Source organism: Dendropsophus ebraccatus, chromosome 12 (assembly GCF_027789765.1).
Source record: "Dendropsophus ebraccatus isolate aDenEbr1 chromosome 12, aDenEbr1.pat, whole genome shotgun sequence".
Classification (NCBI taxonomy): Eukaryota; Metazoa; Chordata; class Amphibia; order Anura; family Hylidae; genus Dendropsophus; species Dendropsophus ebraccatus.
The window spans coordinates 60,550,469-60,566,729 of record NC_091465.1 but is presented as its reverse complement, the minus strand read 5'-3'; the positions used below and the strand labels follow the sequence as shown (position 1 = coordinate 60,566,729).

The window sequence follows — 16,261 nt, the reverse complement described above, 5'->3', positions numbered from 1 at the left end:
AAAAAAAAACACTTCTACCAACGGATGCCGTTGGACTTCTGTACTTTGCTTATGTCACAGGGACATGTCAAAAGCTTTGATTGGTTGAGGTCTCGCTGCTTTTATTTTTATGGAATATCATTGAGTAGAAGACCCATTAGGGGCCATATTTAAGAAGAGGTTCTGGGCCTTTACATTTTCATTGGTTAAATGTTTTGGAGCTTCTGAGGCTTTGGGCTGTAATAGGTTATTATTACATATTCAGGTAGAAAAGAACATTTTGCACAAACAAAAGAAAATCAGATTCTAGACTCCAACTGTAAATGTACGTTTTCCTGTCTATATCCATTATGGGAAGAATTTACTATTGTTTGTCCTACATGCTGACTGCATTGTTGAGGATGCAATTTTTTTTTGCATCATCTACTATTTTAGTCCAATGCGAGAAATACATTTCTACGGCACAGATGCAAACAAACAGACTACGATCGTTTCACAGTGCATCATGGCGTGAAACAACAGTAGCCTGTTTGCATCTGTGACCATGAATTTGGATTAAATCACTTTATGCATCGTGTTTGGTGAGTGCCGAAGTACTTTATTTCTGGCATTGGATTGGACTGTGTTTATACATACAGAGCACTATATAAGTTGCCCAGGTTCGGGTGGTGTCATGAGAAAGTCCTTAATATGGCTGATTAATGTGAATGATGCCGCAATGTACTTTCTACATCAGGTGTCTACTAATTTAGTGCATAACTCCCTGTCCACATGCAAAATGCAAAGTAATTTACACCTGCAAATTGTATGTGTAGCTTGTGCCGAAAAATTGTGAAATGAACTTTTTTCAATAAGGAATGAATCGGGAAAACATACAGTGGGTGCTGTCGATTTCTTGTTTAGGATAAAATTTATAGGCAACTATAGAGCTGTTGCGATGCCTTTTACCAGTATAATTTCTGCCCTCACCTTGCATTCAACATTTTTTTTAAATATAAATTTAATAAAGAAAGATGGATGCCCTTACCTCATAGTATTTTCCATCAGCATAACAGCCACAGTTATGAGGAAGAATACAGCTTTTTCCATTCAAAACGTACCCAGGATCACACTGACAACCTTCTACACAGTAATGATTACAGTCACTTTTGAGTCGGATAGCGGCACAGCGGGGCTGACACACACTGACACAGCTCTCATAGTGACTGTATGCAGGGCATGTCACATCTGCAGGTAAGAAAGACAACATCCTACTTAATACTGTACATAGGTGAAAAGAAAACTCACAGTTAAATGGAATCTATCAGCTCTATATCATGCTCAGAGCTGTAGACATAGGCAGATAGCTATATACCCCCCAAAAACATATCAAACTTAATTAGCAAAAATATATAATTTTATTGAATTAATTCATCGCAAATATATACAATCATGTAGTCAATGTGAGGAGAAGAGGAAAACACAAGTAAAATGGAAAAGAGCCATACTATTTGGGCTAAAATTAAAAGTGGAAAATCAAAGACAATATAATGGTGCTGCTAGTTTACCAATATATTGTCTTTGCTTTTGCACTTTTTTAGCCCAAATAGTATTATGCTTTTGGTGTATATAGTGTCCAGCTCTATGCAATATACGTATTTTCCGGCGTATAAGACGACCCCCAACTTTTCCAGTTAAAATATAGAGCTTAGGATATACTTTCTGTATAAGACTACCCCTCTTCCAACCCACACCAAATAAAAATTAATAAACATCAGACAGCAGCGAGATCTGAGAGGCAGAAAAGGAGGTACAGTAATACTGATAGGATACAAGGGCGCCAGATGGGTGAAAGAGGTGTGTTTTGCTGGGCACACTCTACTGTATCTCTTTTTCCAATAGCCGGGATGCCTGCAGCTTGCTCTGCCCTTCATATGGTCGCCACATATGGCAGGGATGCGTCCGTCATTGAGCTCCCTCTACCAAAAGCTGTGACCGCAGATTTTCCAGTCCGGTTCCAAAGTTTTTCAGCACCGGCCCTATAAGTCGACACCCGTCGTATAAGACGACCCCTGACTTTTGAGAAGATTTTCCTGGGTTAAAAAGTAGTCTTATACACAGGAAAATACTGTACTTATCTGCGTATCCAGTGAAATTTGTTGGCTCTTTTCCATTGTACTTGTGTTTTCCTCTTCTCCTCACATTAAATACATTACTACATGATTTTATATATTTGTGATGAATTAATTCAATAAAAATATAAACTTTTGCTAATGACATTTGATTTTTATTTATTTATTTAATTTTTTTTTGGGGGGGGGGGGGTGGTATATATTTTTTTAAGTGTATATTGATTGATTTGGTACCTCTTTATTTTTTTCCCCCTGAGTGGGATCCAATTTCTTTAGTGTATAGGCAGATAGTTGAAGCGCTCAGTTAAGTGCTTCTTCCCATTCTAACATTCAGTGGAGATCTGAACACCCAGACCAAGATAGATCAAATCTTTTGACATGTCTCTGTGACATATCAGAACGAGGAAATCTAACTGCATCTACAGTATAATAGTGCAAAAACCTTCAAGATTTTATTGCATAACATGGTAAAATGTGCAATGTTTCAATCCACGAGAGTATGCTTTTTGAAGACGCATGTTGGATAGGGGACGCATGTGGATAGGGCAAAAGTAAATTTTTCCTGGAATACCCCTTTAAGGCTTTCATAATTAAAGGGGTAGTGCGGAGCTAAACAATTATTCACTAAATAACACACATTACAAAGTTTTACAACCTTCCCCGTGTTCCCCCCACCCATACCAGACCCGGAAGTGTAGTGCTCTATACTCACCTGATTCGTGTCGATCCCTGTCCGCCATCATGGGACAATGATGTAATCTTCGGGAGGCCGGCCCTCGTGCCGGCCCCCCTCTGATGCATCATCAGCTGCTCAGCCGCGATTGGCTGAGCATAACTGTGCTCAGCCAATCGCGGCTGAGCAGCTGATGACGCCGCAGAAGGGGGGGTGGGGCGGCAAGAAGGAGGGCTGGTGCAGTCCAGCCGGCCTCCCGAAGATGACATCATTGTCACAAGATGGCGGACGGGGGTCGACACGAATCAGGTGAGTATAGAGCACTACACTTCCGGGTCTGGCGTGGGTGGGGGAACACTAACATAACATACATTACAAAGTTGTATAACTTTGTAATGTGTGTTATTTAGTGAATAATTGTTTAGCGCTGCACTACCCCTTTAAAGATACCAGAAGACCACGGAAGCAACAGTAAACAATCCCAAGCATTGCTTTATTCTTCAACACAGTAGTGTTCTTGTACATAAAGTATACTGCAATGCTGAATTCTCTTCAAATTTGTTCTATGTATAGGGAAGTCAGGAGAGACAGAACATGTTTCCTATTTGTAGCTATGGGATTGCATTTGCACATACTAGAGATTTTATTTGATGACCATGTGACCAGTTGCAATAATATCCATTGATAATTGATAATTCTAACTTGTCATTTACTGAACCTTAAGAAAACTAACACTTACAACAAGATGTGTGGTTCCTCCAACCAGTGACAGCGATTCCTTGAGTCTGGCAGGTACTGGCGTAGTTCTGCAGCCAGCTGCAAGCAGTCTCCACAGCACCTCCGTCAATGCATGAGTCAAACAAGCAATTTTTGAAGAAAAACCTGGGATTTACTTTGCTATGACACTTGGCAAATACCCCATTTCTGTTGGGAATAAAGCTACAAAGCTGTTGAGCTTTCCAGAAACCATCCACCTTTGTGCAGGTTGGACATCTATCGCCACAACCAACCTGGCAGAAGGTGTCTCTTTTAACCCAACTGTGGCCAAACTCATTGACATTCATACTTATGAAGCCACTAGAAGTCTGTAGGTCATCTTCCATGTTGCCATTGTACCTTCCACAAAGGCCGTATGTGCTGTTTTGCATGTAACGTGGGATTGTTACGGAGAGGAAGGTCTTCCAGTCATATACAACCTTTAGGCCAAACTCGGTTTCAATAACGATATGAAAACCAAAGGCAAAAATATTGACTTTTCCATGACTTAACTTGAGGGGCAAATACAACCTTTCATTATTGACCTGCCAAAAGAAGGGCACATAATAAAGGAAACATTCAATAGGCTATGTTTCAAAGGAAGGGTATTAATTCATGTGACTAAAGTTGTAGATCCAGTAATATGAATTTTATGATACTCAAAGCCATTATAAGCACGCGTAAAGACAAGTAAACCAAAAGCATTGCATTATAGGCTGATCTGAGTTTTGACTATGTCATATGTAGGTTAGCAGCCATATAGTTCATGTTTGAGGCTTTCATAGTTTACATTTCACTGTTCACCTTCTATTCTGGGGTCTTACAATCACAGATTTAACAGACTTATTGTTATTCTTTATGAAGTGTTATATGTGTATTTTGTGGGTTTTCTCTGTTATAAACCGATTTATATAATTTACCATGTCTATGTATTATAATAAAGTGTTGGCATGATGACATTACAATGAATGGATAAATAACAACGGTGCTAGTAAATTAAGGATAAGACCTAAAGCATCCAGTTCTGGAGAGAGCTATATACAGTATATCACTTAAAGGGGTTTGACAAATTATTTTTACGTGTCCCCCATCTTGTGGATGGCAGGGGCATCTCTAGAATGGCACCCCGACTTTGTTTTGAATAAAGCTGCAGGTTGACACGTGACCTATAACTCGGCAACCCTATTTAAAGGGAACCTGTCCCCCTGGCACCCAGGGTAGAGCCCCCGATACTTACCTGCTTCTGATGGTCCCGATCCAGGAGCCAATCTCGCTCTGGAGAAATCGCCGCCCGGTGGTATGCGTGCTCGATGTGTAAATGAGAAGAGATGAGTCCATAGGAAATCACTGAAGCAAGGACTGGCAGGAGGGGGTAAGGATGGGGGGCTCTACCGGGGGGTGGTTTGGGCGGGCTCTGCCCCGGGTCTTGGGGTGACAGTTTCCCTTTAAAGCTTATACACAGAGCTCTATGGCTCTGGTTAAGGCTCATGCACAGAGCCTTTACAGGGTACACAGCCCAACACAATAGGACAAATATAGGTTATGTTCACACATTTTTTAAATTGAGAAGCAGTCACTTTATGGTTAAAACAGCAGCTAAACCTACCTTAGAGCAGCAATAAAAAGTAATATTTAAGTGAAAGCCACCTAGGACAACTACAATGACGTTAGGCATAGTCTCACTGCTCACAAGTAGAGATGAGCGAATACGATTCGATCGAGTAGGTATTCGATCGAATATTGCGGTATTCGAAAGATTTGAATTCAATCGAGTAGTGAGGCGAATACACGGGAAACATTCGAAAGCCCTCCCATCGCAATTGGCGCTTTTTTTAATCCAATGACCATGCAAAGAGGCCGTGAGGGACCCTGGGAGTACGCACACAGCGCGAAAACGGCGTCTACCCACATTGGATGGCTGAACCACATGACCTCGAATCTTAAATACTTGGCTCCCACCTCTCGACCGCAGATGCGCTTTCAACCTAGCCAGGGAAAGATCTTGCAGCAGGGAGAGGTTTTAGTAGCGTTTTGGTTAGGCAGGCTCACTACAGAACCCAAAAGTCCTTTTCAGGGCTAAGATACAGCGGAAAAGTCATCTCTAAATCCAAAGCACTTCTCAGTGCTGAGAAATAGATGATATAACAGCAGCATCAGCATCAGCAGGTGTATTCATTCCAGTACCCTGTGTGTACAAGTGACTTATAGTGTCCCTGTTTAACACCACTAAGGGCACATTATACATATTGTTCCAGTAGCTCACTAAGGGCACTTGATATATACTGTTTCAGTAGCCCAGTAAAAGGCACGTGATACATATTGTTCCAGTAGCCCAGAAAAAGGCACGTCATACATACTGTTCCAGAAGCCCAGAAAAAGGCACGTCATACATACTGTTCCAGAAGCCCAGAAAAAGGCACGTCATACATACTGTTCCAGAAGCCCAGAAAAAGGCACGTCATACATACTGTTCCAGAAGCCCAGAAAAAGGCACGTCATACATACTGTTCCAGAAGCCCAGAAAAAGACACGTCATACATACTGTTCCAGTAAGATTCGTACAGCATTATGCGTGATACGCGCAAATAACATGACGCTCTGCGGACGCACATTGGAATCATGTATGTAACACTGCACAAGAAATACGAACGAAATGTGTGAACATTGCCATAAATGTTCGTAAAGCGTTTGCAAATATTACTTCGCAACTGCAGAGAGTGGCATTATACTGCTATTTTGGGGTGTTGGATGCACCCAGGCATGCTCCCCCTAATGTCCCAGTGTCATTCTGGAGGTGTTTGCATCGTTTAGGGAGGTTTCATGGGGGACTTGGTGACCTCCAAGTGGTCGAATTTTGATTTCCAAGACTATAATGGGAACAAATACTCGTTCGAATAGTGGAAAATCGGTGCTTATTCGATTCAAATTCTTTAAAGTCGAATATTTCACTACTCGCTCATCTCTACTCACAAGCATAAGCTGTTCAGCATAAGCCTGACAACAATACAGTTGCCTATTTCCAATTACATCCAGCAGAGTTGTCAATGCAGCCCTAGGACATAATACTGTCTGTAACTTGTTCATGATAAAATCAACCTCTTTCGGGGAGTCGGGGGGGGGGGGGGGGGATTCTAATAGCAAGAAGTCAAGACAGATTCCTTCTGAACATATAATAGTGTAACTAATTTCAATGTCAAACAGGTTACACCAACTCGTGGTACAACCCTATTAAGGGGCAGACTGCGCTTGAATTTCCACGCAAATTCTGTAGTGTGAACAACCCCTTAAAGTGACTGTACCACCAGGCCCAGGCTGAAGCACTGGAGGCGGGCTGACCCACCCTTAGTGGGAAGAAACTCCAGCCCCTCCATGACGTGACTCCATTAGAATCAATGAAACCCTATCATAGAGGGGCTAGGGTTTCCTCCCACTAAGGGTGGGTCAGCCTGCCTCCAGTGCTTCAGCCTGGGCCTGGTGGTACAGTCACTTTAAGAAGCAAATACTCTAAAAATCTAAATTTCACTTACCAGGACGGTGTGTTTGTATGCACGATAGATGACAATGTTATAATTGTAAACCTCTACCTCCACTTGCTTTACCCACAGTGCGAGAGAAGCATCTCTGTCCTCATTCTTCGCAGTAACTGTGAATCTTGGCACAGTATCCGCTTTGGCATTAGTAACTGTGGTGCAAAGAATGAGGGAACAGCTGCTCTGGAAATCGAATGGGAGTCCATCAAATGTGAGATAATGTCCGTACCCTGAGACAATACACGATGCGTCTGTACGCGGCTGGCAGTAGTAAAGCCCATTATCTTCCATGCAGTACTCTTCATCCTTGCAGGGCGTTGTCTCACAGTACACACTGTTGTCTGACCCATTACAGTAACAAAGGGATTTGCAATCCAGGTCAATCCAAAAAGTCTCATTCGTTGAAACCTGGTGGCCCTCAAAATTACAGCCGCACTCACTCTTTGGAACACACCGAGACCCCTGCAAAGCGAATCCTTCATCACACTGACATCCTTCCGTACAACTATCCGAGCAGACTGGGCCTGTGGCTAGCGTTTCACAGGTTTCTGAGCAGGTGATGCATTCCTCAAAATGGCTGTTCTCTGGGCACATGAGAGCTGAAACATTGTAGTACATTGAATTGAATTAATAATATTTCTTAGTTTTGTAATATAGTAACCATTATACAATCATTGTTAATGCTATCGAGGAATCTTTTACTTAAACAAAATTCTCTTTTGTGAGCAGCGCCAATGTGTCTGCGCCAATGTGTTTACAAAAACAACAATTTAAACTTTTTCTCTCATATTAACTGGTTTCAGAAAGTTATATAGATTTGTAATTTACATCTATTTTAAAAACCCAAGTCTTCCAGTATATATCAGCTGCTGCATGTCCTGCATGAAATTGTGTTTTCTTTTCAGACTGACACGGTGTTCTCTGCTAACATCTCTGTCCAAGACAAGAACTGTTCAAAGCAGCAGCAAATCCCCACAGAAAACCTCTCCTGCTCTGGACAGTTCCTGTCTTGGACAGAGATGGCAGCAGAGAGCACTGTGTCAGACTGAAAATAAAACACTACTTTCTGCAGGACATACAGCAGCTGATAATTATGGGAAGACACAATTTTTAAATAGAGGTAAATTACAAATCTGTATAACTTTTGAAATCAGTTGATTTGAAAGAAAAAGATTTTAACAGGAGTAGCCGTTTAACCCTTTGAGGACCAGGCCCAAAATGACCCAGTGGACCGCGCAAATTTTGATCTTTGCGCTTTCGTTTTTCCCTCCTCTCCTTCTAAGAGCTCTAGCACTTTCAGTTTTCTATCTACAAGGCCATGTAAGGGCTTGTTTTTTACAGGAATAGTTGTACTTTGTAATGGTGTCTTTCATTTTACCATAACATGTATGACGGAATCCCAAATATATTATTTATGAAGATATAAATAGGTGAAATCGTAAAAAAGAATGCAATATGGTAACGTTTGGGGGGTTCCTGTGTTTACGTAATTCACTATATGGTAAAAGCGACATGATACCATTATTCTATAGGTCAGTCCGAACACAACCATATGCAGGTTTACACAGATTCTCTATTTTTTTTTAATAAAATCCTTTTTTTTGGCAATTAATTATTAATAAAATGGGCCTATTAACAGTTTTATTTTTTCACCTACGGGGCTGTATGGGGTTTCATTTTTTCCGCCATGATCTCTAGTTTTTATTAATACCAAATTTGTAAAGATCGGACGTTCTGATCACTTTTTCTTAATTTTTTTTATATATAATGTAACATAAAATCAGTAATCCGCGCACTTTTTTCCCCTTTTTTCGTCTACGCTGTTCGCTGTTCGCAATGACGCTTGTTATATTTTAATAGATTGAACAATTACACACGCTACGGTATATTATATGTTTATTTATTTATTTATTTATTTTTATATGTTTTATTTATATAATGGGAAAGGGGGGTGATTAAAAGGGGTTATCCAGCGCTACAAAAACATGGCCACTTTCCCCCTACTGTTGTCTCCAGTTTGGGTGCGGTTTTGAAACTCAGTTCCATTGAAGTAAATTGGGCTTAATTGCAAACTGCACCCGAACTGGAGAAAACAGTAGGGGGAAAAGTGGCCATGTTTTTAGAGTGCTGGATAAACCCTTTAAACTTTTATTTAGGGAGGGGTTTTGGGGTAGTGTATTAGTGATTTTTACTTTTTTTTTTTTACACATTTTAAGTCTTTTTGGGGGACTTTCACATACAGTTGTTTGATTACATACACTGATCATTGCTATGCCATAGGCATAGCATTTATCAGTGTGATAGGTGATCTGCTTATTGAGCCTGCCTGTGCAGGCTCAGTGAGCAGATCAACGATCGGACCGCACGGAGGCAGGTGAGAGACCTCCGGCAGTCCGTCACACTGCCGGGGTCCCAATCGGTAAGTGACAGAGGAAACCCCCTGTCACTTACACTTAAACGCTGCCGCGGCATTTAAGGAGTTAATGACACGCTGCAGCGCAATCGCTGCAGCGTGTCATTAACGGTGAGGCGCCAGCTGGTCACTGCTCACTACAGCCGGCCACCACCTGCTATGAAGCGCGCTCCGCTCTGGAGCGCGCTTCATAGCTCAGGACGTACCGGTACGTCTAGGGTTGTCTGGGCACAGACTTCCAGGGCGTACTGGTACGTCCTAGGTCGTCTAGGGTTTAAACACTCAGTGATGTAATTTGCGCCTAAGCACATTCTTTTTTATTTGACCCTGGATGCTTAGATGTTTCCTGGTGCTTTAGTCCTGGTGACTCTGTACCCAAAATCTGCCTCCCCAAACCGCTTTTACCATTGCATAGCTATTTTGAATCCAAGATCTGTCCTGGGGTCCGTTTAGCAGGTGATGCAGTTATTGTCCTAAAAAACAACTTTTAAACTTGCAGCCCTGTGTCAAATTGGCGTGGCCTAGAATACCTGTGCCTTAGGCCTGCACCACCTCTCTGTCCCTCCTCCCCACCCTCCTCATTATTAGGAATGCCACTGCCAGGATTTCTCCTATTCATCACTTGTCTAAACACTGCACATGTGTTGGATTGTTAAGGCACATGTGCACTGTTCAGACAAGTGATGACTAAGAGAAATCCGCCCCAGGGCATTCCTAATGTTGAGGAGGGCAGGGAAAAGGCGGTGCAGGCCTAGGGCACATACACTGTAGGCTACGCCAATTTGACACAGGGCTGCAAGTTTAAAAGTTTTTTTTAAGACAATACCTGCATCACCTGCCGAACGGACCCCAAGACAGATCTTGGATTAAAAGCAGCTATCTGAAGGTACAAGTGGTTTGGGGTGGGGCGTAGATTGTGGGTACAGAGTCGCTTTAATGTGTTGTCCCTGCAGGAAATGCCCATTCAGTCATTCACTGCAAGTGGCCAGTGATTGGGGACAACACTTTACAGGACCCAGGAACTAGCAGATAACAACAGGGACCAGGAGCTGTCGGAATGGCAGCTGTGGGGAATTGTGGCAGGTGAGTATGGCTTCTTATTTTATCAACCGTACAATACAGCTGCCATTGATCCCTCTACCCCCTCCTACTGTGCTTGCTGTAGAGATCAATCTGGTCTATTATAGAAGTAAAATATATTTTATATAATCAATGTAGCTCTTTTGAGGGATGAAAGAACCAAAAGTGGGATAGCACATGTAGTACAATAGGAGACAACTCAGGGGCAGAATCTGCAGGGGAAGGGGGGAGAGATCACACACACTGCCAGCATCAAAGAGTGGTGTAAAATGAAACTGGCTCAGTTGCCCGTAGCAACCAATCAGATTCCACCTTTCATTTTCCAAAGAGTCTGTGAGGAATGAAAGGTGGAATCTGATTGGTTGCTAGGGGCAACTGAGCCAGTTTCACTTTACACCATGTTTGATAAATCTCCCTCTGTGGACAGGTTAAATAACTGCATATCAGGAGGTATGTAAATGAACAATGGAATGGGGGGGAAACAGCACAAAACTTTTTTTTTCTTCAGTCTAAAATATTCAAATATAAATGATATGAACTTACGGCAAAAATTTCTACTCCGCCATTGGCCAACATCTACTGCAGCATTTTGGCAAGCCATGGCGTAACGGCTGACCGAGTCACAAAGTTCTGTTTGGTTACCTCCACTTTGGCACAAACGAAATAGGCAAGTCCTATAATAAGCAGACACATTAACCACAGCATGGCAGTCCAGAAAAGAACTATTGCTTGGATCATTAATGATTCCACACTTTGATCGACTTTTGTAATACTTCAGCAGTTCAGAGTCATTATTGCAAGCCTTAAGCAAATCTCCACATTCGCCATTGCAAATCTCATCAAATGTGGTCCAGCTTTCTAAGAACACCGCCACATTGTCTGTACATTTACCATTTGGGAAGCAGAATTCATCTTCGCTATTTCCATTGAAGTATCCACATAATCCTCCAGTGCAGTTGTAGTAAAATGTAGAGAGAGTGATATGAAGCAGGCCTTGGTCTGAATACTGTATCCTGACAAGTCCTTCAGATTCTATAACTGTTCCATTTTTGTTACGATAAATTTCCAGTTCACCAGATGGCAGATAATAAGGAAGTTCGACTTGAAAGCCATTGACCTAAAATATCAAGAAAACAACTTATAATAGACATCAAAGCACAAAGATTCAGGCTGTGTTTACACACTGTAAAATAACGGCCGCCATTTGAATTTAAAATAACGGCCGTTGTTTTAATTCTTCAATGATTTCCATTGAAACCTACGGGCGTTGGTTCACGCAATGTGTAAAATAATGGCCACTGTTCGTCATGGCCATAAAATTAATATTTGTGTCATTGGTTCGTGGCCGTTATTGCACGAACAGCAGCCATTATTGTAAGTATTTTTTTCAACCGCCCTTTTCACCATCTTTCACTGGGGTTAAATAAGATGAAACAACAGGGGTATTTTATTTTGTATGTAAAGATTGTTTGTTTGTTTTTAGTTATTTTTATATTTTTTAGTTTACATGTTTTTTTTGTTTTTTTTTAATACTGCATGCAGTTCAGTGAATTTTCTGTGAATTTATGGGTGGAACGTCCATTTAACAATTTTAACAATGTCTTTTACTCGTCTTAATAAACAATTAAAGCTGGTCATGAATTTTAGCTACCCCCACCTCCCTCCCTTACATGTGCACAGGTGCACCAGTCAATGGTTTTGCAGAATTTTTTTTTAAAAAAATTTGGTGTCTTTTCTAATCCTGGATAACCCCAATTAGGAGAGGGTGGAAAACTGCTGCCACCCCTTGCTGATGGGTTTTTCAAGACAGAAAAAGTTGATCTGACATGTTGACTGGGGGGGGGGGTAGTCAGGAGGTCCCATAGGCAATAGATGGTTGGCTGAACCAAAATACAGTAAGAAGCATACTACCTGCAACATTTTTGGGGAATTTCTTATGTAAGTTACTGATTTCAGTCATCAGTCAATCATGGTATGATTTTATGCTCCTTACCTTAATTTCCGATGTGCTGCCTCCACCAATTCTTATTTCTTGTTTAGCCACTTGGATTCTTAGGGGCCTCAACCAGTTGGGCGCTGAATCAAGTTTTTTCTTGCTAATGTCAATCTCAATGAACTCTGATTTGTCAGGGCACGATTTTAGCAAAGTGTAAGAATATTCCAATGGGTATGGGAAGCTTACTGAGTCAAATGTATGTATTACTTGATTCTGGTTGACAAGGCAGACACTTTCTCTTTTTGGGTAGCAGCCTTGATATCCATTCTCCACAGAACATATCTCCCCATCACGGCAGGTAGTGTTGAAGCATAATATGTCCCCTCCATCTTCACACCAGCACTGTACTGTGCAGTCCGCTGTTGTCCAGAAAGAATCACCAACCGCGTAATATTTCCCATCCATTTCGCAGCCACACTTGTTTCCAGGAACACACACATCTGCACTGAGCACATATCCTGTATCACACTCACAACCCTCCGTACAGGGAGTACTGCAAAGCTGCGGAGCAGTGAGGTCAGAACAAGTGGCTGGACAACTGCTTGTACATACGGAATAGTGGCTGAACTCAGGACACTGTACAGATGTGGCTGAAATACAAAAAGAGAAATTAACAGAATGAACCACAAAGTTGAGCAAGGAGCAGAATGTCAGTTGAAGAAGAAAGAACAGGACTGAGGGGGAGGCCAGAAGGTCTGATGCAGCACTGGGGGAGTGGGGGAGGTAAGTATGGGAGGTAAGTACAGTATGTGGTCTTTAATGATTTTGCTGCACAGGGAATCATATAGCAAACTTTTATATTTCCATAGAAAAATCTTTTAATGTTTGCCTTTGAGCATTAAAAAATGTCCCCGCAGCTCTGACGGTACGGAGATTTATGTAGAGATGGACTGCCTCTACATAAATCCCGTGCGCGCCGCTGCGCGTGTCAGGAAACCTACGCCAACTTAGAGCTGGAGTAGGTTTTCTGCTTATTTTTTTGCTAATCTAATGATGAATAGCGTGGACTCTGAGTCCGCTCCCCCGTTCCGCCCCCTCTACACCCGCCCCCCCGCAAAACGGCCATTTTGGAATAAATTTATTCACATCTGGCCCCTATCCGCTGAAAAATAAGCTTTTTCGGCTTGATACATGTCCCCCATAGGGGCAAATGCATCATCTGAGCAGGTAGTACTTTTTATGGGCTGCGCAAAATTGTACAGTTATTGCATCAAAATTATTGGACGCAAATGCCTTGATAAATCTTCTGCATTTTTTGCAGAAAACAAAAGTGTGCTAGGGTAGGAATGAAGTACTGCAGTACAATTTCTGCACAAAAACTGAAAAATAGCACATAATAAATCTCAATGACAAAGCAGCTAATGAGAAACCATGTGTAAAAAAATGAACGCCATGTGCAAAAAATCACTATTAGGCCATGTTCTCACATAGTATTTTTGCTTAGTATTTGCAACCAAAACCAGTAGTGGATTAAAAACACAGAAAGGCTATGTTCACACACTTTTAAAATTGAGTGGATGGCCGCCATTTAATGACAAATAATTGCTGTTATTTTAAAACAACGGCTGTTGAAATAACGGCTGTTATTTGCGATTAAATGGCGGCCATCCACTTAATTTGAAGTCTTGCCATCTTACAGCAGGACTTGTGGATAACAATGACAATAGACCAACAAAACACCATAATCACTGAACTCAAGGAGATCAGTGAAAAAATTCCAATGAAGTACTCATCAGGAGTCTTCACTGATGCCCCCAAAAATTTAAATATGCAAAACAAGAGTCCGTGGAGCCTCAGTTGCGAGTCCCAAAACACGGGATAGCCAGATATCTCTAGCCTGTTGCCAAGGGGTGCCTCCATGATAGGGAGAGCACCACTCCACCCTAATAGGTAGCCCCTTAAGTCCCACTCGGTTGAGAGTATAGGAATATAAATAGGGAAACAACAGGGTGGCCCCTTTTTGTCAACTTCTAACGCACCTTGAGTGGCAACAGGCTAGAGATTTTTGGCTATCCCGTGTTTTGAGACTCGCAACCGAGTCTCCCTGGACTGTTGCTTTGCATACAACAATGATAATAGGCAGACTCTGTCCCCTTCAGATGAATGTAAAACATTACTGAGCACGCTCTGTGACCTTTGAAGAGGTCATTCAACAGGGAGCAGCTATTGTCTCCTCTATCTACTGGTGTCACATGTCGCTGCAATACTGTACAGATCACTTTACAGCAGCCTCCAATACAGACACAACAGGAAGTGTCAGCTTAGTTTTAGCCCCAGTGGTGAGAATGAAAACTGCTAGATATGAGGATTATTTTATAATATGCATAGAAAAATGGAAAATTAGAAAAAGTGTCATAAAAAATTCTTTAAAAGTATGTTTAACATAAAAACATTATTTAAACAATAAGTCATTTTCTGATGACACATTCCCTTAAATTTACATAACAATGACTGGGTGTCTACAGCTTCTATATTTTGTAAAAATCTCACACCAGATATCTGAGGATATGAGAAATCTGTATGGCATGCAGAAAAACAAGTAAGTTTTACCAAAGTATTTTTTCTTCTTTCACGAGTTAATTATGGTTGTATAGTGACTAGCTGCACTAATGCACGGCCTCCACTACACAATGAAAATCACACAACTTTCAGCCCAGTTCACTGTGTAGTGTGGATCGGCTGAACAGCTATTTGGCAATGGTGCCACATTCCAGCACCATGCAGTTTTCTTTACACAGTGTGAACATAGCCTAAAGCTATGTTCCGCCACAGTATTTTTGCTCAGTATTTTGCAAACAAAAATCAGTAGCGGATTGAAAACACAGAAAGGCTATGTTCATACACAGATACTACAGTGCAGCTCAGTCCTGATGTACACTGACCTGATTTGTAATCAATTCTACCGCTGGAAGTTTGGGCATCCATGGATACGACCATGGGTAATCGTGGTTGTATCCATGTATACCCAAACATCTGGCGACAGAATCGATTGAACGTAGATGGTGTCAGCGTATATCAAGTTGTGTATATGTACTGACATATGGACAAAATATAACAAAACAGAACATTTGCTAGAAATAAAGTGAGTAATTTGCATCTGAGAAAAGAAACATACTAGTACTTATACCTGGAAGAAAATGTATAAATAGCAGAAAGAATGCCCAAAAATATGTCATATGGATCTGAAAGTAGAGGAACCCAACCTTTGCTCATTAGAATTGTTAAACGATGCTAATGTGGTACACATACATCTATAAACAGGTAAAGGCTATGCTGTATATTATATTCATTATGGGGGGAAATTTGTCAAGGGTGGTGTTTTATATGCTGCTCCAATTTCAGATCCCCCCTGTGTCTGTGCAGCTGCTTCTATCAACATGGCCGCCTCTTCTCAGCAGCCTCAGAAATGGACATCAGCTCCAAGCTGCAAGTATAAATTATAATAAATGTTTCACACGGTGAGGACACACCTCCCCTTGTGCAATTCTGTGCCCCTCCCACTCGGTGATTGCGTCTTGGAATGTGAAAAAGTAGCACAATTTGTGCATAAGCCAGGGCTTGTGCAAAAATGGGCAACCTTTGATGGTCTGTACTAGTCGCAGACTTTGATACATATTCCCCCCCCCCAATTTAGACTTAATATCTAAAGTCATAAAAAAAATGTGATGACTAGAGATGAGCGGATTTCCCGAACTATCGGCATCTGACTCCCGCTGTCTGCCG

At 41.6% G+C, this 16,261-nt stretch overlaps 1 protein-coding gene across 1 annotated transcript in view; it reads right to left on the bottom strand.

Moving 5' to 3' along the window:
• Positions 1 to 16,261, bottom strand: part of TECTA (tectorin alpha) — a 122,103-nt gene that overhangs the window by 27,759 nt on the left and 78,083 nt on the right. Inside the window, exons 17-21 of the mRNA XM_069946674.1 lie at positions 12,536 to 13,128; positions 11,086 to 11,659; positions 7,047 to 7,648; positions 3,503 to 4,064; positions 1,007 to 1,206 (exon numbers count right to left, since the gene is read on the bottom strand). Coding sequence (XP_069802775.1) covers positions 1,007 to 1,206; positions 3,503 to 4,064; positions 7,047 to 7,648; positions 11,086 to 11,659; positions 12,536 to 13,128 — 2,531 coding nt within the window. The remainder of the gene's footprint in view (positions 1 to 1,006; positions 1,207 to 3,502; positions 4,065 to 7,046; positions 7,649 to 11,085; positions 11,660 to 12,535; positions 13,129 to 16,261) is intronic.